This window comes from Chelonoidis abingdonii, chromosome 6, assembly GCF_003597395.2.
Source record: "Chelonoidis abingdonii isolate Lonesome George chromosome 6, CheloAbing_2.0, whole genome shotgun sequence".
In the NCBI taxonomy this organism is placed as follows: domain Eukaryota; kingdom Metazoa; phylum Chordata; order Testudines; family Testudinidae; genus Chelonoidis; species Chelonoidis abingdonii.
The window spans coordinates 71,043,489-71,069,099 of NC_133774.1; the positions used below are offsets into that span (position 1 = coordinate 71,043,489).

The 25,611-nt window shown below is 40.0% G+C and overlaps 1 protein-coding gene across 2 annotated transcripts in view; it reads left to right on the top strand.

The window, feature by feature from the left end:
• Nucleotides 1-25,611, top strand: part of MAN2A1 (mannosidase alpha class 2A member 1) — a 198,672-nt gene that overhangs the window by 68,749 nt on the left and 104,312 nt on the right. For both annotated transcript variants that reach the window (XM_032762597.2, XM_032762598.2), the window contains exons 5-9: nt 1,408-1,535; nt 2,907-3,080; nt 7,352-7,538; nt 9,787-9,964; nt 17,664-17,866. In XM_032762597.2, coding sequence (XP_032618488.1) covers nt 1,408-1,535; nt 2,907-3,080; nt 7,352-7,538; nt 9,787-9,964; nt 17,664-17,866 — 870 coding nt within the window. The remainder of the gene's footprint in view (nt 1-1,407; nt 1,536-2,906; nt 3,081-7,351; nt 7,539-9,786; nt 9,965-17,663; nt 17,867-25,611) is intronic.

Below are 25,611 nucleotides of genomic sequence, written 5' to 3' on the forward strand. Positions count from 1 at the left end.
TATTAAGTCATTAAGATCAGAAATGATTACAAGAAAAATAAAGATGAAATATTTCCTAGTACTAAACTTAACAAACTAGACTTGGTTTAAGCTGAAGTTCTTATCACAGGTTTTCAGTGCATTGCTGACCAAATTCTCAGACCAGGATCTGCTCGCAAGGTCCAGTGGTGGTTTCTTTTGTTGTCTTGGGTGAAAAGAGATATGGACAGGGAAAGAGAAACTGGGTGTTTTTGTCCCCTCGCTTTTATAGTTCAGTCACTCTTTGAAATGTATTTTCATGAGAGTGACTCCTAGATAAAGTTTTTTCTAGCTGAGAGCAAGGATACATGGAGTCTGGTGGAGAAGAGGGGTTATAGTGTTTCTTTTCACTTGTGTATGATGAGATGCTGATTTTGTTTGTTTCTTTTTTCACTCTCTCGTTGTCTGAGGACTCTGTTTACAGCTTGTATGCAAATTGTTTTAAACATACATTCCGTTAGTTAACACAGGCTAACTTGACCAGTTCTATCTAATTGGGGCTACATGAGTTTGAATGTGTGCCTTTAACATCATACGGGGAGATTTCATAACTTTACTCAGTGTTGCAACATTCATTTCAAGATATTATCAACCAGTGAGTTACTAGTTTTCAAATGATACCTCCCAAGGCATATTTTGTACAAAGATTATTACAGTAGTGCTTACGGTGTGAATACAGAAATGTTTGGTCACAATAGCATCAAAATATGTTTTACTTGATGTTTAGGGTTGATTTTAGTATCCATTTTTGTTAGTGCTGAGCAGCTCTTACAGCCTTGGCTCTTTTTTATAGTGGGAGTGGCAGTGACTGCTATAAGCAAGTCCCTGTGTACTCTGCATTAAACTGGATCTAAATTCTGTGACAGAATACCTGGTTTGTGTTGCAGACAGGTAATCTTACAAGTTTCATTAATTTTCTAAAATGGAGGCTTTTATTGAATTACACTTGAAATTTAAAGAACAATTAATACAGCATCCCCTATCGTGTTCTGTTACATTCAGCTTAATTTACAGCAACCTAGACTTGCAATATTTTCATGTGTGAGATTTTTGAATTGACAGTGCATAATTGTATAATGGAAGTTAAGAAATGGGAAGTTGAAGGTTTTGACAAGGTGGAGGGCATTTTGTGACTTTGTCCCCTAGGTAGGTTGGTTATGGGAAAGGGATTGAGATTGTGGGATAAGCTCATTAATATTTCTGCAAAATGGATTTCAGTGAAATAGTTAAATTTAGGTATTTTGGCACTATTCCCATGTGAACATTTTACATTGTCAGTGCTATTACTGTGAATGCTAAACTTCATGGATTTTTACTTTATAGATATATTATTTTGTTAAATCAGATTTGCACTTCTGGACACAAGTTTACTAAATATTTTTCTCCCAGATTAATAGAAGATGGCCAGTTTGAAATAGTAACAGGAGGATGGGTCATGCCTGATGAAGCTTCTGCTCATTACTTTGCTTTAATTGACCAGCTGATAGAAGGACATCAGTGGCTGGAGAAGACTCTAGGTATATATGTGTAATTTTTGTCCCTCAACTTGATGTTTAAACTTAAAAACTGACAAAGAACTAGGTCAGTCAGCAAGTGTTATACAATGTTTTGATGACTGACTATAAGTAGGCATCATTGCAAGCTAAACTATTTTCAGAGAAACAAATCTGTGCAAAGATAGTTACATTTTTAATGAGTTTGTGACTCTGAAAGCCTATATGTCAGGAATATTGTTCATGTCTACTCTGTTAAGACAGCCATAATTCTGAAAAGTGACTTTGGACCTGATTCACAATTTCTGAAGTGGCAGTCAGTGACATTGCGTGGGTGCAGTGGTCTGCCTATACATGGTAAATTGCAGGATTGGCACCTGTATTTGTGGTGATCATTTGTAAATATAGGTTCCCAGGGTAAGAGCAGTTAAACTATTTTCCGTTCTATTATTTTTTCTGTTTTGATCTGTGGAAGAAACTTATATTACTTAAGCATAATAAATGAGGAATAACATTTGCTTTAATATAGCACCTGTGAACCCGTGGAATGAGGGAATTGGGAAGCACCAGTATTGTCACTACCAACTTTTCAAAATTCATGAATCAGGTCCAAAATATCAGATTTTCAAAATAATAAGCATGGGTCCTTATTTGCCATCTGGTTTTTGAGCTTATGGCATTCACATTTTCCACCTTTTCTTTCTAAAAGTACGGGCCAGATGCTTACTACTACTTTTTTCAGTGAAAGCTGAGATTTTTATATAATTCTAATTGGTTAATGGGGTTTTAAGTAAAATATGAAATATTGTGACACAACAAAAATGCAAGAGACAGCAATAGTAGAAATACTATAGATTCTATTTACAGGTTTTTATGAAGGAAAAGAGATTGGCCTACTTGTAATTATATATGTATATACTTCGTTTCTGTTTATACTTTGTAATGATAGTGTCTTAAGCAGACTTTTTCTTTCATTTATCTACTTAAACTGTTTGTCAGAGGATGTGTGAAGTCCAAAACTATAACAGGTTTCAAAAAAAAACTTAGTTCATGAAGGATAGGTTCATCAGTGGCTATTAGCCATACTCTGAAGTGTCCACAGTCTCTGTTTGCCAGAAGCTGGGAATGAGCAATAGAGGATGGATCACTTGATGATTACGTGTTCTGTTCATTCCCTGTGAAGCACCTGGCATTGGCCACTGTTCAAAGACCAGATACTGGGCTAGATGGACCTGTGGTCTCACCCAGTATGGCCGTTCTTGTGTTCTTAAACTAAGTGCTTTTCACCACTTGACATTTCCGAACACTGGGTTGAATAATATGGGTGTAATGTTCTTTGAAATGAGAAATAAGAAAGAAAGATACAAACTTCTGACACATTCTTCTACTCAACAGGAGTAAAACCGAAGTCTGGTTGGGCCGTCGATCCCTTTGGGCATTCGCCAACCATGACTTACCTTCTGAAACGCTCAGGATTTTCCAACATGGTTATACAGAGAGTCCATTACTCAGTTAAAAAATATTTTGCAACCCAGAAGACGCTAGAATTTTTTTGGAGACAGAACTGGGGTATGTATTGTTTTCTTGGTATCACTCTGTCATTAGTTGCTTCAGACCTCCTGAGAATTGGAAATAGGCATTGAATAAACAGTTTTGAAAACCTCTACAGCAAACAGATTACTTAGTGCAGAATGTATTAAGTAATTAAAAGTAGGGCTGGTCAAAATTTTAATATTTTACTGGTGCAAAAAACATTTTTAAAGAAAGGAACACATTTCATTGTGTTCAAAATTGTGATTTTTTTTCAGAATTTTTGTCTTTTCTGTCAAAAATGAGAGAGAGAAGCGTCATTTAATTTTGAATTTAAAATATGAGTTTTGTTATTTTCTCACATTTTAAAACAAAACAAATGTTTTTTCCCATGTTTTCAATGGGCAGGAAGAAGTAAAAAGCGGGAAACTTTTTTTCTCCCCCTTCTCTCTCTTTTGCTTTCACTTTTTTTTCCTTCCCCAACTGAAAAAAGTAAGGGAAAAGAGGGAAGAGTAGAGTGAGGATGCAGAGAGAGATTTTTTTCTTACAACAAAAATTTCAACAAAATTTTTCAGGTATTTTGATGAGATTTGAAGGTGTAGAAGGGGATGTGATTCTTCCATTAGTTTTTAATTTTATCAAGCAAGACTTCAGAATAATTAATCTTCTCAAACAGAATTTTACTAAGCAGGATTCTTCAGAGTAATTAATCTTCTCAGACAGTTGGGGTGGTAGAATTAGAATGCAAAGGATAAAGTTTAATCTAGTACATCAGAATTGTTAAGTGAGTATTCTGGTCTGCTTTAATAACAAAAACCAAACCAAACAAGAAAACTTTAGTCTCATTAACAGCTGTAGCCAAACAACCCCTATTCAAAAATACAAGCAGGATATAGATCAGGTGTAAAGGTTAAGTATCCAGTATACTAATTAAATGTTAGCAGATGGATATTGGCTAGAAATGTATATTCTGTTTTTGTATATATTTTTACACCATGCTCATTACATAGTGTGAGTGCTTTCCAGTAGTATATTAAGCAGCATGACTAAAATCCGTCATGTATTAGTTCATTCATTCTTTCCCCAGGGAGAGAAGTGTGTGTAATAGGATGTTTTTGTTTCAGAATTTAAAAAAATAATTAACATTGCTGTTTGTTGGATTTAGAGTAGACCTCGTCAAAAACGTGTGCCTTTCACTTAAAACAGAGGCTGGTGAGGTTTGTAATGGTCGTTAGTTCTTGTGGGAGTTTATTCCACAGTTTTGGTTTGGCTTGGCTCCAGAGAAAGTTCTGTGTACTGCATGAGCTAGTTTTACTCTTATTGTTGAAACTTCCATTGTGCCAGAGGAGTGAAGTTGTTAACCACAGTCTTCATCCTGGAGTAGTTTTTGTTGTTAAACTTATTTTTTCATGCATGCTGCTCAATTTCTAACTTGACATAGCTTTTCTAAATGGTAGTCGAAATAAACACCGATGATATCTTAGTGTCCTAGGGTTTGGGTTCGCATCAGAGTATTCGAGTCTTTCTGAACTGAAGTGACCTTTAATTCTTCCTGTAAATGATTTTTTTAAAATAGTTTTGGCTTTTTTGTTAGATAACAAAACACTTTTCTGGCTTTCTTTTTTGTCTTATTTTTGCTGTTTTATCTTAAAAACATCAGGAATGTTGCATATTTTCTTCCCTAGAATTACAAAGGATTTCTTGGGGATATCTGAGTATATGTATTGTGAATACCAGGGCCTCAGTTGAAGGTGTCGTATCTTTCTGTCAGGCATTGGAATTAAATAAGTACTAAGAAGACCCCTGCTGCAAAAATCAAAATCTCTTCTCACCTGCTTAGTTTTCAGTCTCTTGTGTTGTCGTAACTTCTTTAACTCTCCAGTAATTTTCAAGTGTAACCAAAACCTGAAGGCAAAAATCAAACAATTTTTTGAAAAAACTTTCAGGTCTTTTTTCATATTCATAAAGAAGTAAAAAGCCAATTCCCACCCCCATTTTTCAGCTCGTCTAGAAAGCTGATCGCCTGCAGACTTAAAAATATTAATTGATCACCCTTTGCCTAATATTAGATGTCCTGAAGGGATTCGAATGAGTGGGAAATTAGATTTGAGTGGATAAGAGGTCGTAAGGTCTTAACAAATCTGAAATTAAGACTGAACAAGTTCACCAAGAAAAAGTAGCTAACTCTTAACAATCTAGTACATAATCTATTAAGCATATTTCTTGGTAAAATCCTATGAAATATTAAATGTTGTTAAAAATTACTTGCATGCTAACTTTAAAGCTTGTATTAGTTTTGCATAAATTGACTACCAAAAGTTGGTAGAGGATCTAGAGTGTTAGTGTTTATTTATTGATCAAGATTGGGACCCCAATGTAGTAGTATGCTGAGAAATATGACTCAGTCCCGATCAGTTTACAGTCTAATAATGCAGAAGTATTAAAAGCATAGCATTAGTATGTAATATAATTATATCGCCTTCCAATAATAAATAGAAATCTAAATCTGTAATGTGTCCCTACTTTAGATGACTATCATCAGCATTGATTTTTATACCATTATCTTAATCCCAGCCAAGCGGATGTTGCTTATTTGATAGATGGGTAAAGGGCCATGGGAGAGCCAACTGCGTTGTGGTTTGCTCCTTCTTCAATTAGGATGTTTTGAATGATGATTTTTAAAAAGAGATGTGTCTCAAAACAAGTGGAGACATGGTCCCTGTCCTGAAAAGTTTGCAAATTAAATTCTGGTCTCTGGCAAGTGTAAAGTGTAATAAAGGGGAAAATTGAAAGAAGGGTGACAATTATGATTTTTATTCCTCCTCACCCCTCAAAAATCTTGATTTTTTTGATATTTATATTTTTCTTTTCTGTTGCTTTTAATAGGCAAAATGGCAGCACTGAATGTTTAGGAGAGCTTGAATGAGGTGAGGGAGGTGGTTTGGCAAATAGATTTGGGAAGGGTGTTCTAAGCAAAATTTGCAGCATTTAAGAGAGATGTGGAAGGAAGCCTATTGAAGTGAATGGTCCTGTTCATTTGCTTGGCAGTAGTCTCGTGTTGCTTTAAGCACATATATATGTGTCTGCAACGTAAGGACCTTGAGGCTGTACATTTTAATTCAAATAATTTAACACTCCTTTCAGATGTTTTATTATTGGGTTTCATTGTAGAACTCCTACAACTCCACTTCTCATATGCATGGTGATGTGATATTTTGATTTACTAGAGTCAGTTCTGAGTGGATAAGTCTCTCTTTCTCTTGTTGGGTTATATTGAAAACCAGGCCCCAACCGGGCTGCTGGTTGGTTGGCTTCCCCTCACTACTCCCTACAGTGTCCCTCTTCCTACAGTATAGCAGCTCATGTCAAAGCAACCTTTATTCTTATCTGCAAGACCAAACCTCTCTTCCTGTCCTCTCTACTGAATTATTCATATATATTTAAAGTAGAAATGAGTGGGAAGCTCCAAACTCTGGTGCAAAATCATCTGGTGAGTTCTTGTGTTCGGAAGTTTTCAGGTATATTGAAAGCACAGGACATAAATAGATGGCACACAAAGACAGACAGGCTTTCCAGTCAGCAATCTGCTCTACCTGTTGCTTCCTATGACTAAACTCACATTGCATCCAGATTCTGCAGATGTCAAAATTTCTAGTTGACTTACATTATACCCAACTACCAAACACAATCCTAGTATTTAATATCTAATCAAAGGATTGTAAATGTTGACAGTTCAAGAAAATCATGATAGTAGTAATTCTTGCTTAATTTACTTTTTATTAGTATCTTCTTATAGTAAATTCCTGATACTGTTTTACTTAGAACCTCTTCAAGAGAAAACCCTGAGATGCCCACTAAAATTTTAAATTCTTATTTTAAGAGAATCTGACCTGTTGGAAAAATGTACCTCTGTCTTATTTGAGCTAAATAAATTATTTCTCCATGCAAATTTTTCAGTGGAAATTCTTTTGGGTAAGCACCACTGAAAAATTGAATTATAAAAACATATAGAAGAATGGATTTTGTCTGTTAGAGAATTTAGGAAAATTCAATTACAATTAATTATTCATTGAGGTATTGTCTTTAAGATAACTTAATCATTAGATACTTGATCCTACATTAATTCAAGTCAATGGCAAAACTCCCGGTAACTTAAATGATGCAGAATCAGGGTCCAGATCTCCAAAATGGCACTGTATTTTAGGCTGACATATTAAAAGTACTCCTGGATGAGGCCCAGACAGTTAACTTAGTTTAGACAATGAAATATGGCTTTAATTTGTAGATGTATTCTGTTCACGTACTTTTAGATTTGGGATCCAGTACAGATATCCTTTGCCACATGATGCCTTTCTACAGCTATGATGTTCCTCATACTTGTGGTCCAGATCCTAAAATCTGTTGCCAGTTTGATTTTAAGCGTCTTCCTGGAGGAAGAGTAAGTTGTCCCTGGAGAGTTCCTCCTGAGGCCATTCATCCTGGGAATATTCAGCACAGGTACAGTACTATAAGTATTGTGGAATTCAGTAATTTGAAAATGTTTTTGTGCTTGTTGAAGGCAATGCTTATTAACATCACAACTTGCTTGATTTAGTGTTTAAAAAGACAGTTGTCGTAGGAGAAATAATTTTTATTACATATGCACTGTATGTGTCAATTCCCAAAACAGTTGCTAGTACAATTTATGAAAGTGGTAACTGTAAGAGAAATTAAAATTAATACACTGAGCTAGTGTGTTAATTCTGCAGTTCCTGATAAACAAGTCTGCAACTCTTGGGTCAGTTATCTTCTATGAGTACCAACGAGAGGTACAAACAATTTGCTTATCAGACTGTTTGTTTGATCATATCTGTTTTTCCAAATTCTGTACTGTCAGGTACCAGGATGACATCAGGATCTCTCTGGGTTTGTCTGCGCTCCAACAAAAGACCAGTGACACTGAGTCTTAGACCCTGGGTCAATTGATTCAGGCTTGTGGGGCTAAAACAACAGGGTAGCTGTTTGGGCTCAGAAACTGAGAGAGAGGAGGGTCTCGCACTTCAGGCTGGAGCCCAAGCCCAAGCCCATATGTCTACACTGCTACTTTTAGCCATGTAAGCTTGAGTCAAATGACCTGGGTTCTGAGATTCAGCGCCATGGGTTTTTCTTTGCAGTGTAGATATACCCTCTGAGGGAGAGCAGTGGGAGCATACAGTGTATCTTTGCATATAACTCCCACATCTAATCCAATTAATTTAAAACAAAACCAAATATTCCCATAAGAGGAAAAAAATGTTTATAATAGTTATGCTGATAGTACCTATCAGTAATGTAAGCTGAAAAAAATTGTGTTTATAAAATCAAAAGATTAGAAAAAACGGAATTCAGAGTTTAGGCAAATATAACAGAAATCAACACTTGAATGTATGGAAGTGCACATTTGGTACTGTGCTGCCAGGGAGCCAGAAGGGATGGAGACGAGGGCCTCAGAGGTGAGGTGAGGTATGGTTCCATAACACAGATATTTCTTGTGTCCAACAGATCTAAGATTTGGTGGATTTTGCCCTGATTATTCTTCAGTGTATGAGTATTCCATCCTCCCTATGCTATAGAAATCCATTGACAATCTGTGCAACTGATTGAGAAAGAAATTGGAGAGGGAAGACAGGAAAGAAGAGGTGCTAAGGGAAAATCCCTCGCCTATTAACCTATTTTTTTCCACATCACACAAGTAGCTTTGGGCAGGTGATCATAGATATGGACAAAATGTTGTCTTGGCCTCAGAGTGCACATGTAAAATTTGAACCACAAATGAACTTCTTTTGGCATTCCTTTTCTTCTATACTGCCAATTGCTGTAGTTTGTAAGTGATAGGATACCAGCTTCTCTGAGGGGAGGACCATACATACCCTAGATTCAGAGTACCTCTGTCTGACTTCACAAGAGGTGTTGGTTCAGGCAAGGCAGTTCAACATTTTCAGTCTGGCTAATGACAAACTATAAAATGGGCCGCGGAGAAGAAAATGTTGATGATACTAGGTGGGTTATATTAGTCTCAGCAGACCATGTAACTCAATGACTACAGTTTATTCATTCATGATTTAAAACTACCTATTAATGAGAACAATAACAGAAAACTTATTCTAAGTAAAAGCAGTTTATATAGCTAAAAAATAAACAACTTATTAAAATTTTTACAGATTTTGGAGATATTGGAAAAATATTTGTAATTCATAGGAACTTTCACGTATAACATTTAACCCCCCCACTCCCCAAATTTTAAGCATTAATGGTTTGCAAACCATTCTAAATGTGTACGTGCTGCAATCTCTTTGAGAACATGCCTTAAAAGTAGGTAAGTTGTTTTTAAAACCTTTAGATTTATAGTTTCTCTAAAATCTTTGGCTGCTGTTGGCATGTAACTAACGTAAGTGCAATATTGACAGTATTTCTTATATTAAATGTACCTAAGTAATGTTAATTAGAAAAAAACCAGTACTGAAAAGATTTTAATGGCAATCATGGTTATTTATGAACACTTTCACTAGCTCAGGTGCTAAACTTATTTACCCACTATTTAATATGTTGCTATTAGGGAGGAAAAAACGTACCTTTTTAGTTATCACAAGTAAGAGGACAAGTGGAGTTTTGCAAGGCTAGCTGTAGGGTGTGGTATAGAATATATTTTAGACATTTGTCGTCTTGTCAAGTGATTGATTACTTTTCCATATTCTAAATTTTCTCATTTTCTTTTTCTTTTTCCAAGGGCTTGGATGATTTTAGATCAGTACAGAAAGAAGTCAAAGCTTTTCCGTACTAAAGTTCTGTTGGCTCCATTAGGGGATGATTTCCGCTACAGTGAGAGCTCAGAATGGGATCAGCAATACCAGAATTATCAAAAGCTTTTTGATTTTATGAACTCTCATCCTGAGTTACATGTTAAGGTAAATTGCATATTTAATTTTTCAAATAGTTGTAGTCCTGCACTAACATTAATGAGCCCTAATTTAAACTTTTTGTGTTCTCCTATTTTGTTTGTTAGCACCTTCTGATGTACTGAGATTTTGCATGAATTTGTTGTGCATCATGAAGAAAGCTAGTTAAATGCTGCTATAGCTTAACTGAAACTCTTAGTGAGTAAGGAAGGTAGTACTGATCAAGTTTTATAGTTAGGCTTGGCAGGATTTGATTTGAATCAATAACTGTCAGTAAATGGAAAAATAATCTCTAACAGTTGGCATGGATGCTTGTCACTGGCCTTAGCAGCCCTCTGCAGCTCTCCTGTCAGGGCAGAGAGTGAGCAGGTCCATGATAGTGGTTCTACAGAGAATTAATTTACTGCTTCAGGGTCAGTGACACTCAGTCCCTGCAGGCTCAAGCTTCAGAGGGAGGCTGCAATGCTGGTGAGACAGTGCAGAGACCCCTGCTCATGACTTGCATGAGGAAGAGGGTGAGTTCCCGGCCATGAGGAGACCACAATATTGTTGAGTGGCTCTTGTGGCAGTGCAGGAAGACTTCTGCAACTCTACTGTCATGGCTCTGCTCACTCACTCACCACAGCCAGGCATGTGGGAGCTGTCCCTGAGCAGAAACTGTTCAACAGTGGGTTGGCCTCCCATATAGCTAGGGGCTCATTCTCTTTCTTACAGTCCTGGCCAGCACCTTGTGCTTCACGGAACCAGGATGATCACTGCCTCCCATGCACCTTGTGCTGTGTTATCTTGGGCCCCAGCAGACCCACTGTCAGCACTACCCCAACCCCACTCATCCCATAACTGTAAAAATAAAATTAAAAATAGAAGAAAATTCCTTAAAATAAAAGTGTATAGTTCAGCTGATAGATGAGTTTGAGTGTACTTGAGGTTAATGACAAGTCAGACTATTTCTTTCCTTCCAAGGCTTGAAATTGTTCTGTATATAGCACTTGGTAAGAAATATAAACAATGGCCATAGTGATTTACTTTAAACAATAGCCTTTAAGTTTAAGGGAGTTTTTTACCTCTCTTGTTGCTTTGAGTATCTTCCAGTTCTTCTTTGATTCGTGTCTCTATGGGTGCTCCACTGTAAGTGTGCTTGCATCTCTGCGTTACTGAGTGGAGAATTTTTGTAGCAGTGTCCATTAGGCCTGCACAGTCCTCCTTGTGCCGTGCCACGAGGCTAGCCAGCAATGGTGGGTTAACCCCCCTCAGTTCCTTCTCAACTGCCCTGGCTAGAGGCAAAGCCCTTAGCAGTCCATTTGCGATCGTTAGCTTGCTTTAACATTTCTAGTAGTCAGTCGTGTTAGTCTTAGATGTAGTTTTTTCTCTTTATTTTCTCTTCAAAAAACAAACAAACAAAAACGTTAACCCCCCTCCTTTTTTGATTGGGGACCCCTTTTCCCAACGGGGTATGTCTGGCTCATTGGGCTTCAAGAAGTGCCAGTCTTGCAAAGAGGCCGTCCCTTTGCCAGACAAACACTCTTGCTGCATATGCTGCCTTGGGGAAGGCCACGTTACGCAGAAGTGTGGTCTCTTCCAACACTTCAGAGCCAGGTCTTGAAAGGACAGGACGTTAAGACAGAAGATCATCTTCATGGAGGCAGTCCTCCAACCTTCTCTGGATCCATGCCAGGCATCACCCAAAAGTGCAGGTTTTCTCCACACCCCTCAAAATCCAAGGACTGTGGGTTGAAGAAACCAGTTGCAGACACCTCTCATAAGATATCAAAAAAGAGTGTTGAGTCTCCAGAGTGAGCCCCAAGCTAGCCGTAAAAGATCTCCTGCATGCTTGGTATCATTGAAACCTGAGACAATCCAAGCTTGGTTCCTATGGCTTATGAAGATCTAGAGTGGCAGATATTGTCTATGCACCTAAGGACCTGATGGGTACATGCACCAAGCCAACAGTACCCAGTGGAAAAAGATTGGAGCAGAGAGCACTCCAGTAAGGAGACACTGCCAGTACGTGCTGTACTTTTTGGCACTGCCATCAGTGCCCCATCCAGCACCGGAGCGTTTGGTGCGGGAGAGATCCCTGACTCTCTCCATACCACCTATGGCACTGCCAGAATTCTGGCACTCAAAAGGCGGCCAGTACGTCCCTTGGCCTTCGCCGCTTCCAGCAGCTCCCATTGGCCTGGAGCAGCAAATCGTGGCCACTGGGAGTCGTGATCGTCCCAACCTGCGGACACGGCAGGTAAACAAACTGGCCCGGCCTGCCGGGGACTTTCCCCGCACAAGCAGTGGAACAAGTTTGGGAACCCCTGTGTTCGGGATTCATTAGAGATGTATACACCCAGACAAAAGAGAGAGTTTAGTCTGCCGTGTCAACATAAATCCCATACTTCTCACTACCTGACTCAATGCTTTTATGAACCTCAAAGAAAGAAATCTAGGTTTTCCAGATGTAAACCATCAGGTCCACAGTCTTCCATGTCTCAACCTTCCACCTCAAAACACCAATTTTGACATGTTGGTTGAGGTGTTGACAGACCACTCCCCTTGATCACTAAAGTTGGCCATTCTATCGCATCCATTTGGCTACTGCCTTGCCACGTTCTGCAGCACCTGGGAACACATAACATCAGACTGATGGGTCTTGGAGATATTTTTTTACTTTATCCCCCACCACCACCTCAACATCCTTCCTTGTCCCTCTTCAGGAACTCTTCTCACGAGAGTTTACTATGACAGGAGATTGCCTACTCCAGTTAGGAGCCAGGGATCCAGTACCTCAACATCTATGAGGCAAAGTTGTTTTGTGTGGGTTTTTTTTAACTGTCACTATTTCCTAATGCTCTAGGAGAAGGGAGGTTGGAGACCTATGCTAGACCTCTGAGCACTCAAAGTTTGTTGCAGCTCAAAAATTCAAGATGGTCACTCTAGCAATGTTTATTCCAGCATTGGAATAGGAAACTGGGCTATCATCAACTGTGAGGGTATTCTCCAAGGTGCTGTCAATAGTGGCCACTCACATACCATCTCAGGGGTTCATGGTCTACCTGTACCTGGATGATTTCCTCCTCAGAGCCCGTTACTTCAGCGAGGGTTGCTGGATTACCAAAACCACAACAGATTTGTTCACAGAACTGGGCTTATAGATCAACAGCCAGAAATTAACTCTCACCCTAGTAAAATTCCTGGAATGCATAGGGGCTGACTTTGACTTGTTACAGGTCAAAGCGCTCCTACCCCACCACAAGTTCCTCTCCTTGACCGTGCTTATAGAGACAGTACAAAAGAGACCCCAAATATCAGCCAGCCACTGCCTCCAACTCTTAGGGCATATGGCAGCTGGTGCAGCAGGGATACCTCATGCCAGGCTTCACATGCGGTGTCTCTAGATGTGGTTCAGCTTGATGTACTGACCAGAGAGAGACTAGGCAAATCTCTGTTGCTGCCCACCAAGGTCAAAAGCTCCTTGGACTGGTGGAAGAACCCAGCAAATGTTTGCCAATGGATCCCATTTTTGCAAACTTCCCTGTCATTACTTCTCACTGTCAATGCATCCCTGTGAGGGATGGGGCGCACATCTAAACGACCTTACAACACAAGGCAAAAGGTCATCGGTGGAAACATCCCTCCACATTGACCTCCTCTTGCTCAAGGCTGTTAGGAGTACCTTCACCTATTTCTCTTACTGATCCAGGGAAAACACGAGAGTCCTAACAGACAACATAGCTTGTATGTATTACATAAATCAATGAGTAGGAGCCAGGTCACTGTCCCTCAGTGCAGAAACATTAAAGTTATGGGACAGATGCATTTCCCATAATATGACACTGTCAACAGTTTACCCTCCTGACATACAAAACTCGATGCAGACAGTCTGTCATAAGTTCCCACATGCCCATGAATGGGAGATAAATCCAGCAGTGCTTCATGACCTATTCAGGCAATGGGGTACACCGACCACAAACCTGTTCCCCACTTCCCTGTGTAGGAAATGTCCACACTACTTCTCCAAAGCAAGGATAATACAGCACTCTCTAGGTGACTGTCTTGTTCTTCCGTGGGACAAGGACCTTTTCTATGCCTTTTCCCCATTTCCCCTACTGTCAAAAGTCATATTGAAAATAAAAAGAGAAGGAGCACGTGTCATACTGATTGCTCCCACCTGGCCAAGACAGACTTGGTACCCTTATCTGTCACAGCTAGTGATGTGCTTGACGATCTCTTTCCAATCCACTCCATATCTCCTCTTTAAGAACAAAGGAAGCACTCATCCCAACCTGGGGATTCTCCACTTCAAAGCTTGTCTCCTTCATGGTTCCAATGCATAGAAAGCTCCTGCTCGGAGGAGGTACAAGAGGAATTACTACACGACACACTGTATGTACCTGTAAAAGTGTTCCAGGTTTCAGACTTGATGTAGTTCCGAACAAATTTCTCTGACATCCGCTACTCTTCCAAAGATCCTATGTATGGGCTCTTAAAAAATTGAGACAATCTTTCAATTCACTGAGGGTCCACCTACTGGCTATAGCAGCCTTTCACCTACAAGAAGGTGGATACTCAGTGCTATCAAACCTAATCACAAAATGTTTCCCTTGGTGTATAGTAAACCTTTTTCCACAACCCCAACATACCACCCCTACATGGGATCTAAATCTAGTGTTGAAAAGACTGATTAGACCTCCCTTCGAACCCGTGGTGACCTGTTCACTTACGTAAGTGTCAATGAAAACTGCCTTGCTGGTGGCAATCACCTCAGCTAGGAGAATAGGGCAAATAGTGGTTCTCATGGCATATCTCCCTACACAGTATTCTTTTGGGACAAGATTACACTCAAACCACACTCGAAGTTCAAACCCTAGCTGATTTCCCCTTTTCATGCGAACCAACTGATCCACCTTTTTAGTTTTTACCCTAAGCTTCACTGTGATTACAGGGACGCTATACTACATGTGCTAGGCATTAGGAGAGCTCTGGCCTTTTATCTGGATAGGATGAAGGCTCTTAGGAAGTCTCCCAAGCTTTTTCCTTTCTATTTCAAAAAGATCCAAGGGCTCAGCAATATCAGCTCAGAGGCTCTCCAAATGGGTCTCAAACAGCATTAAGCAATGTTATCGGGTTTGCAACATAACATCTCCAGTTGGTATTCGCACACACTCCACATGGTCAATCTCTATATCCGTCATCTTCCCCAAGAATGTCCTTATCTCAGAAATCTGTAGAACGATGACTTGGGTGTCAGTCCATACCTTTGCAGAACATTATGCGATCAATGGGGACTCTGCCTCTGATTCAATCTTTTGCTCCAGAGAATTGTCATCTATAACTGACCCAACTCTGAACCTCCAGCCCTTCAGTGGGATTACTGCTTGGGAGTCACCTACAGTGGAACACCATTGGGACACTATTCAAAGAAGAAGTTACTGACCTTGTGCACTAATGATGATTCTTCAAGATGTGTGTCCCTATGGGTGTTCCACAAGCCACTCAGCTCCCTTGGTGGTGCACGAGGAGGGACAGCACATGTGCAGGACTAACAGACGCTGCTACCAAAAGGCTTTGATCAGCAGTGCAGGGACACAAGCATACTTGTAGTGGAGCACCCATGGGGGGATATATCTTGAAGAATCACCGTTACTGCACAAGGTGAGTAAATTCTTGCTTCCTGACTTCTTGGAATGTGCACTTTTTGTGTCTCACTCATTCACATGCAGTTCAGCAACAATTTCCTTGTTTGAGAGATGCTAAACTACCTTCTATATGAAAGACTTTGCTATATAGTAATTTTCAGCTATTCTTTGTCTGTTAATGTAAGTTCTTTATGGTTTCTCAGATAAAAGCGGTGTATGGCACTTTGAAAGTGAGTATTGGTATTTAATGATTCGAAAATATTTGGTGATCCTGCTTTCCTTTAAATATTGATTTTTTTTTTGTAAACTGAGTTTTTATCTCTTTGATACTAATAGCTGAGCAGGCTAAAACTTAAACGTAATACATTTGTGAACAAGTGATATGCCTGCAGAAAGATAAATTGTACTAGTATAATTCTCAGGCAAGTACACATACTAAAATAAACGTTAATTAGTAATCCTTACCATCTCTTTCTTAGTGGGCATCATAGCAAAATCATACTGAGCTATGAGATCTGTAAATCCTGTAGTGTGGTAGAAGCACTATCAATGCACAAGAAAGCATTCGAGGTGGCTGATCCTCCCTTATAGTAGGGCTATTTGTTCACTTACATGCGATGTGCTTGATCTTGTGTCCATTGGTGTCAATAGTAAAACTCCTGTTGCTTTCAGTGGTGCAGGATCAGGCATGTACTGGATTCTGGGAGTTGACAATGAATCTTGATTTAGCCTTATTTTATAACTGTATTGTCATTCTTAAAGCTAAAAAATGTAAATCATAAATGAAAGGAAGGATGTATAATTCACACAATGAAAGATTTTTAGGTGTTGATTAGCAGAGCTGAATAACAACGAAATTAAAAGTAAAAGGCCTGAGTCACCAAAAACATCCACATGGAAATACTGTACTTCTGAGAGATTTTCTTTTCCCAGTGTGAATTTGCTGAAGTACATATTATAAAACAAGCAAGCTTAGAAAACAAAGGACATTAGTGTAAGAGGATAATTCAAAATCACTCATTTGCAAATACCTTTTTCAAAACGCCCAAACTGGACACCATTATTTTCACAAAAGTACATCTTAATTGCCAGTTAACTTAAGGTTGTGAAAAAGTCTTGTTTCCATATTTAATATAAACATTATGAAAGGATTGATTTATAAAGCTTCTTATTTGTGTAGTACTGCCTTTTTAATTACTGTATTTCAAGTATATAAATTCTCAGTTGATCATAGGGAGGTTGCTTGTCTTATGTCTCCATGCTGTTCCCTCTCCATTTATCATTTTTTTGTGTGATTCAAACTCCAGTTAGCTCAACTATCATCTCTTTAAAACAACTACACTTAAAACTAAACGTAAAGATTTTAGACTTATTTTCAGTTTCCTGTTTTCAGCACTAAGTTTGAATAAAAATGTAACTGTTTTGTGTAAGCATACTTTTGAAGAAAAGCAGATGTTAGTTGGTTTTATTCATGATCTATAAATAGCTTTGAAAGCATAACAAACTTTGTGCTATGACACAGTAGAGCTAATAAACTGAAGATAATGAATCAAGGAAAAAAGGGTGCTTTTGTTTCATTATATGAGAGGTAATCTCTTCAGGCATCTACATAAACTGGATTACTGGATGCTGGATTACTAAACTCCAATGGGTAGCTTTTAGAGAGATAAGGGAAATGTAGGGTGGTTTTCTTACAGCTGGAGCCTAGATTTGCTCAAGTCCCTGATACGTGCGTATAAGAGAGAAATGAAAAACATATTTTCTTCATCTGGCTCTTGATTAAACTGTTGCTGCTTTACAGAGAATATTTTTATACTTGGAAACACAAAAGTTAGCTTTCATTTTGTGAGTTGGAAATAGTTACTGATGGGATATATATGTCAACCCTGAATCAAAGGTGTCAAGGGAAATTTTTAAGCTGCTTTATTTAAAACAATATTTCTGTGATGACCTTACTTGCAGAAGGCATACTGAAGTACCTATTTAAAGTCACCATGTTCCTGCACTTCAACCCTAAATTTGTAAACTAAGAAAATGGAAATCTGTCAGTCACGTGAACAGTTCTTATAATTTTCTTTCAGGCCCAGTTTGGGACTTTATCAGATTATTTTGAGGCTCTGCGCAAAGCAGGTAATTTGGAGGAAAAGAACAGCAATTCAGTTTTTCCTGTTCTGAGTGGAGATTTCTTCACATATGCAGACAGAGATAATCATTACTGGAGTGGATACTTTACATCACGACCCTTCTACAAAAGACTAGATAGAGTTCTGGAATCCTATTTAAGGTAGGTGTAGTCATCTGATACATGTATTGTGTAAATGTTTATGTATAATACTGCAGAGATATCAAATGTCATTTTCAAATAAACTGAAGCTTATTTTGATTATTCTGTAATTAAGGTTCATATTTCACCAGGGAAAATATAACTGACATCAAAAGTTTAGACTTTGTCATAATCTGTGTAGAAGAAAAAATATGGCTGTGGCATTTTAATGGAATCACAAATATATGGGATATTTGTCAGTCTAAACAGTTTTTTGTAAAAAGTTCCACCTATAACTTATTTGTTTTAAGATTCCATGGAAGTTACCAGTCCCTTTGGATACCATGAAACTAGCAAATGTATTCTTGATCTTTGTCTTTGTAGATGGGACTTAAATAATTGTGTTGATTTGCTGTCAGATCTATCATTTTCTGGAATGCTTTGCTTTTTGGACAGGGAGATGAAAGGAATGAATTTTGCCAGGACATAGTGGCAAATCTGAAGTAGTCAAGGGTATTTGTGTGCCCAGTGAAGTGATGAGAGCTCTTTGGAATCTGCTTAAAATGAGGCAGGGGAGTACTTGAGGACCTGTATCATCAGTCTGGTACTTCTCTTTGGCAGTTACTTGGCTGTTCCCAATAGCCGCAAGAGGCACTGAAAGCAGAACTAGTTGCAATTAGGGCTCTGTGATGGGGTGTTTACCCCACACTTGCCCTGAAAAAGTTAATGCAGATTGAGAAGGTGGCTGATTAGTATGCTAGACTAGTGCTGAGGGGAAATCAGGTGGCTAAGTAATCCCATGACTGAGTGAGGGGAGCCCATCTCAGGAGCAAGGAGCTGGGCTGGATTTATGAAGCCAAGAAATTGGAAGCAGAGGGGGACTGCTGGGGAAAGTCTGCAGTTGCTCCCTGGGAGAAGGGAGGAGTATTGAGAGGCTGCAGAGACGGGTACCCTACAGTTACTCCCTGGTAGGAGGCAGTTGGGAGGCTGACAAACTCAGGATTTGTGTGGGGGAGTGCCAGATAGTAAGGAAAAGGCTCAGGGAAAGGCAGTAAAGTCTAGAAGGGACGAGACATTTGATGCTGACTTAGATGGTCTCTGAGAAGAGGGTGGCCTCAGGTTCCTCTGCCAGCCACTGAGGGAGTGGCACCATGGGGTGAAAACTGCCTGAGACTGCTAGTGTGGAGAGAGTCTTTGAAAAACACTTGTACCCTGGGAGGGAGGATCATAGTGACCTGGATGAAGAGGAAGGTGTAGCTCCTGGGGTGAGAGGGGCCTCGGGGGTGAGACTGGTGAAGAGACTGTGAGAGGAGAACCCAGCACCTTTAAAAGAGCTAATCTCCAGAGCAACTAGGGGGAAGTGTCACCTGTGGACCCCATTGCAGGCTCTGAAAGGATTGATTTTTGGATTGGCACATACCTTCTGAATCCTCTTGGCTTCCACCTGAACCCTGCTTCCAAAAAGACTACTGCTCAGAAGACATCTTGGCTTCTAGAAGGGCCATTTTGGAATTTTATCTTTCAGGGGTTTCAGGATCTCAACTAGTCCACTTCTGAATAGAGAAGAACTTGCATAATAGGGGGACTGTGGCCATCTTGAAGGAAGCATCTCACAGGGCTTTGCAGATTGTAATGGCTGCTGCCACGTTCAGAAGGAATATCTTGATGATAATATAAATAGTATTGCAGAGGAAAGTGTGATTTCCCAGGCCCAGAATCAGCCCATTACAAACATGATGTCCAAAGTGCCAGGGCCTGTGCTTTGGGAGAAGTCTGTGTCCATGTTCTCATCACTCTTGTCACCGCGCTGCCATCGCCTCCTTACCTGCTTTTGAAATTTCTGGTGCTGCATATACTGAAGAATAATGTGCATGGTGTTTACAGTGCTCACAACTGCCACCATGACCTGAGTGGGCTCCATGCTTGCTGTGGTATGATGTTTGCAGGAGAGCAGAGTGGCAGTGGAAGCGGTTGTTCGATGACGACAGTTTGCAGTCTTACTGCACCGTCTGCTGTCACCAGCACCCAGGACATAACAGCGATGGCTGGGCTAAGCTGAGCGGGTTGCACGCTTGCTGTGGTATGCCGTTTTCGCAGAGAAAAGGTGCAAAATGATTCTCTGCGATTGCTCTCACAGAGGGAGCAGCGACTGATGACATCGCTTACTGAGTTGGCTTACAGGGAATTAAAAATCAACATAGGGGGCGGGTTTGTATCAAGGAGAAACACACACAACTGTCACATCGAAGCCTGGCCAGTCATGAAACTGGTTTTCAAAGCCTCTGTGATGCACAGCGCGCCTTGCTGTGCTCTTCTAATCACAAACAGCCTAGTCAGCAAACCACGCCAGCGAGCTTTTAAATGTCCAAAGGCACATTCTACCACCATTCTGTACTTGCAAAATGGAGGAACTAGAACTACTGGTGCAGGAAGTGAAACCAGATATTATAGGGATAACAAACATGGCGGAATAGTAGTCATGACTGGAGTATAGGTATTGAAGGGTAAGTTCTGTTCAGGAAAGACAGAAATAAAGGCAAAGGTGGTGGAGTAGCACTGTATATTAATGATGAAGTAGACTGTAAACAAATGGAGTGGGTGAGGTTCTGTGGCAATGTGCAGGACACCAGCCTGGATGATCATGATGATTCCTTCTGGCGTTAAAGTCGCAGTCTACTGGTTCAAACCTTATTAAGCCAGGTTGCTTTTAGGGTTCCTGCATCAGGACTGCTGAACCAAAACATTCTATTCGGCGAAGGCTTGGTTCCTGAGAGTGATGGGAAAATTCTACCTTTTAACAAATGGCACCCCTTCTTGAAGAGAACAAGCACAGACTGATGGGACCGCGTAGTGTTGCAGGTCTGGGATGATTCCCAGTGGCTGCGAAACTTTCGCATGCGTATGGGCACTTTCATGGAACTTAGACTTGCTTTCCCCTGCCCTGAAGCGCAAGAATACCAAGATTATATATAGTGTGTATATATATATAGTATATATAATCTTGGTATTCTTGCGCTCACATATATATGTGTATCAGTCTTTTGTTTGGCAAAAAACATTTCCCTGGAATCTAACTCTCCCATTTACATTAATTCTTATGGGGAAATTGGATTCCCTTAGCATAGTTTAGCTTAAAGTAGCATTTTTCAGGAACATAACTTCAACATTAAGTGAGGAATTACTGAACCAGTCATAGCCTTTCCACCTAAATTCCTGTCAAGTGGAAAACAAAAACAAGACCCAAACGAACACCAAAAGAAAACCAGAACACTACACTGCACCCCCTACTCCAAATTCCGTTTATGAATTCCCACTCAAACTCTCCTGTTTACAGTTCTGCTTGGTGGGCCTGTACCGCTGGCTGGCTGGCTGTTTGGCTGCCTTTATAGGCCTCCTAATCAGGACTCAGCTTCTCTTACAGGACACTGTCCCCTACCAGCCTCTACAAACTGAACAAAAAACACATTTATCTTCTAATGAAAATATCAAGAACAGATTGGGAAAGGCTTTCCTGCTTCTTAAAGTAATCCCTTATAAATATAGGATATTCCTAAGAATTTGGTAATTAAAATATATAGGGTGTTGGACCTTCGTCCTCATGAGAGAGAAATACCTTTCCATTTAAATGACCATGCAGCTGTCAAATTCTAGAAAGAAATAGTTACTAAATACATTTTGAATCATAGATACATTTTTTGGGTAAACAAGAGAATTAGGAATACTCTTTAAAGAGATATAGAGGGAATGGTAGCAACTCCTATGCTAATAGTTCCTACTGTAGAAACTTTTTCAACTGTTCTTTTAAGATACTTGATTAAACCTTCCCCTCACCCAATGCCTCCCTGGTTTGTAGCAGGATTCTGTAATTAGTTTCGGGGGGTGGGAGAGAAAGGGAGAATAGATAGGCCTGGGAGATACCTTTTGCAGTTGCCATGAAAATCGTTTCAGGATTGGCCAAGTTATAAAGAATTATAAACACTATTTGTAATCTGTGTTATGCTCAGTAGAGCTTGCTAGGGATTTGGTGCTAATATTGCTGAATGTTCCCCAGCTATCTTATTTGGATGCAACACAAAACAGAACTCTGGATGGGTCATAGATAGACTGGAGACCTGCTGCTGCTACAGGCAGTGTTAATCCTAATTTTAAATTCTTTTGTGGTCTTGACTTTGTAACATTGACGTTTTTTAACTTGAGTTCTTTACTGTGTGGTGTTAATGTTCTTTTAGCATAGTTTTATGCAAATTAAAAGTATAATTATGATTATATGCAAACGTATCTAAATCATGCAGAATATATTGAAGCCAGTCCTTATTTGTGAAAATATTAGTAGTCACCATTCCTCACTAATGTAGTAGGAATTAGTGTAGAAAATATTTATTAAAAAGCAGAGGTTCATGAGATACAGAACTTTTTGCCCATTGCACAAGTGACACAATATCTATCTGAATTTAGAATTAAAAAACATACCTTCAAAATTTGAAAGATTGCATTAATAATTAGTCCTGAGCATTAAAGTGAACATTTAGAGCTCAATTCTGGTATACACACTACTGATCTTTGAGCTACTGAGTTATGTTTGGACTTTTAAATCACTGTAAGGTTAAAAACTGATAGCAGTCATTGCTATCAGTTAGGGGACATAGGGAGAGTAGAGCCTTTTCAGCTTATGAAAAGTGGATCCTCTTGGCTTGAAAACCAAGAGTAGCTGGAACTGACTATAAGTGAGAAACCTGCTTAGACAAGGGTTCTAACTTGCTGAAATTGTTTCACTAGAAAGCATGTTTTGTTTTGTTTTTACTTGTAACTATATCTGCATTTTTTCTTATCACGTAAATATCCGTTTTTGTTAATAATCATAGTTTTGTTACTACAAAATCAGCTCAGTTTTGTGTGTTAAACTGAAGAGTGAAGTCCTTAGCTAAATTAACAAACTGGTGTGTGCTCTGTCTCTTTGGAGGCAGTTAAATTGATAATTTCTCTGAATATTGACTGAAAAGGACTGGATAAGGCAGGGGAAATGGTTTTGGGGAGACTACAGACTGGAAGGGCTGTTGGTGTCACCCAGCAAGGAGTAACCAGGCTGGTGAAACCCAGGGTGAGGATATTGCAGTGATTCTCAAACTTTTGTACTGGTGACCCCTTTCACATAGCAAGCCTCTGAGTGCGATTCCCTCTTATAAATTAAAAACACTTTTTAATATATTTAATACTATTATAAATGCTGGATTCAAAGCGGGGTCTGGGGTGGGGGCTGACAGCTCACGACCCCCTATGAAGGGTCCCAGCCCCTAGTTTGAGAACCCCTGGGATATTGTGTTGTAAGCAAGCTGATGCTATTAGGGCTCTGCACTGCACAGAAGCACCCAGGATTACAGGACAGGCAGTGACACAACCTCCTTACTGATCTGGGTGAAACTCCAAAGCGTTACAATGACATGCAGCTTTCTGTCTCATCTGACCCTGTATGTGCTGTTGAAAGCCTTACTCAAGGGGTACGTCCGCACTACCCGCTGGATCGGCAGGTAGCGATCTGTCTATCGGGGACTGATTATATTGCGTCTTGTCTAGATGTGATAAATCAATCCCCGAACGCGCTCCCGTCGACTCTGAAGCTCCACCAGGGCGAGAGGCGGAAGCAGAGTTGACGGGGGAGCCGCAGCTTTCGATCCCGCGCTGTGAGGATGAGAGGTAAGTCGAAATAAGATACATAAACTTCAGCTACACTATTCCAGTAGCTGAAGTTGCATGTCTTACATTGACACCCACCCCCCAGTGTAGAACAGCCCAAGGTGTCTGAGATTCTGGCATGGATAAGTGCCAGCTGTCTGAAGATCACTCCAGGTTAGATTAAAGGAATGCTGGAATGTTGTTGGGAGGCAGCCAGAAGGTATTCAGCCAGGACTATATCTTTTTGTTTGCAGTCTGAAGGTTTTATTGGTTCCTATGTAACACAATCACAAAGTAGCAGTTTCTAGGAAGGCCTTTTTTCCATCTGTCTGGCAAAGAGATTGAAACTATTTCTTTTGGATGTGGTGCTGTTACTGCCATCCATATCTGTCACGTTAGATTTCTGCAATGTGCTCTCCATTAAGCTACATTTTAAATAAAAACCCCAACGCAGAATTCTTCATAGAATGTGGCAGTCTGCATAATGTGTCTCACTGAGAGAACATGCCACAAATTATCAGGGTTTGACACTGACTGCTTATTGTTTTGGGGCAGAGGTTTAAGGTATTGGTTTTGACCAATAAAGCTGTATATAAATGATTTGAGATCTGTCTCCTTGAGAGACTATATTTCTCCCTCAACAATGGTTGTGGTGATAGAGATGCTTAAGATGGAACCATCTGGGTATGAGAGGGGGCTATCTGCAGCAAATTCACCAAGAGGCCTCCTCCTTATGTCTAGGTTGTTCTAGGTTAAGCATCTTCACTGAGTGCAAGACGGCCCTTCATTTTGGAATTTGTAGTGTTCTACCACTTGGTCCAAAATAGTCTGAAACTCTTCACCTTCAGAGTGTGCTGAAAGTTCCATCTCATTTACACAGGCTTTTACACAGGGGATAAAGGACCACAACAAGAGCTGGTGTTTTGAGGCAAAGGGGATTGTCATGGTATAATTCCCCACTCTGAACCTTAGCGTCCAAAAGATGGGGTACCAGCATGAATTCCTCTAAGCTTAATTACCAGCTTAGAACCTGTAGCGCTGCCACCAACCAGGAATTGCCAGTGCAATCGGTACACTCGGTCCACCTCCAAAGGGTCTGCCCAGGGACCCCAACGACCCAGACCCTCTTAGGGATCTTATCCAACAGGAAAGAAAGCCCTTTCCTCCACCGTTGCCTCTCCCCAGGCTCCCTCACCTGGGTTATCCTGGAAGATCACTGTGATTCAAACTCCTTGAACACAAAACAGAGAGGAAAAATGCACCTTACCCCTCCTTCTGTCTCCCCTCCAGACTCTCCCTGGGAGAGACAGTAATCTAAACACAGAGAGAAATTTAGCCTCTCTCCCCTCCTTCCCTCCCTTGCTCCCAACCAATTCCTGGTGATCCAGACCACGCGCGTCCCGTGGGGTCTCACACCAGACAGCTAAAAAAAAACAATCAGGTTCTTAAACAAGAAACTTTAAATTAAGAGAGAGAAAACAGTAAAATGATCTTTGAAATTAAAAAATGGAATAGGGTACGGGTCTTCCAGCTATAGACACTGGGATACCCTCCCAGCATAAGTATACAATGTAGCAAATTAAAATCCTTTCCGCAAATAAATTTTGAACTCCTTCCAGCAAATGCATATTTGCAAAATAAGGAAACTATCAAGCCTAACTCGCCTTATCTTTCGTAGTACTTACTATTCTGAACTTATAAGAGCCTGTAATGGAGAGAGACCTGGTTGCACGTCTGGTCCCTCTCAGAACCCAGAGAGAACAACCACCAAAAATTAACATCACACACACAAACTTCCCTCCCTCAAGATTTGAAAGTATCCTGTCCCCTGATTGGTCCTCTGGTCAGGTGACAGCCAGGCTCACTGGTCTTGTTAACCCTTTACAGTCAAAAGAGATATAAAGTACTTTGGTTCTATTAACTCCTACTATCTGTTTATGACAGGGATGATTTTAACACTTGGCTTAATTCTCTTCTGGTTTTAGGATGGGTAGTAGCTGCTGGCTCAGTCTTTCCTGTTTGGTTCAATTTTGAATTAGTACACCTTTGCCCTCAGAACCTGGAATAGATTTCTTTTGTGTGTGTTTAATTTATTT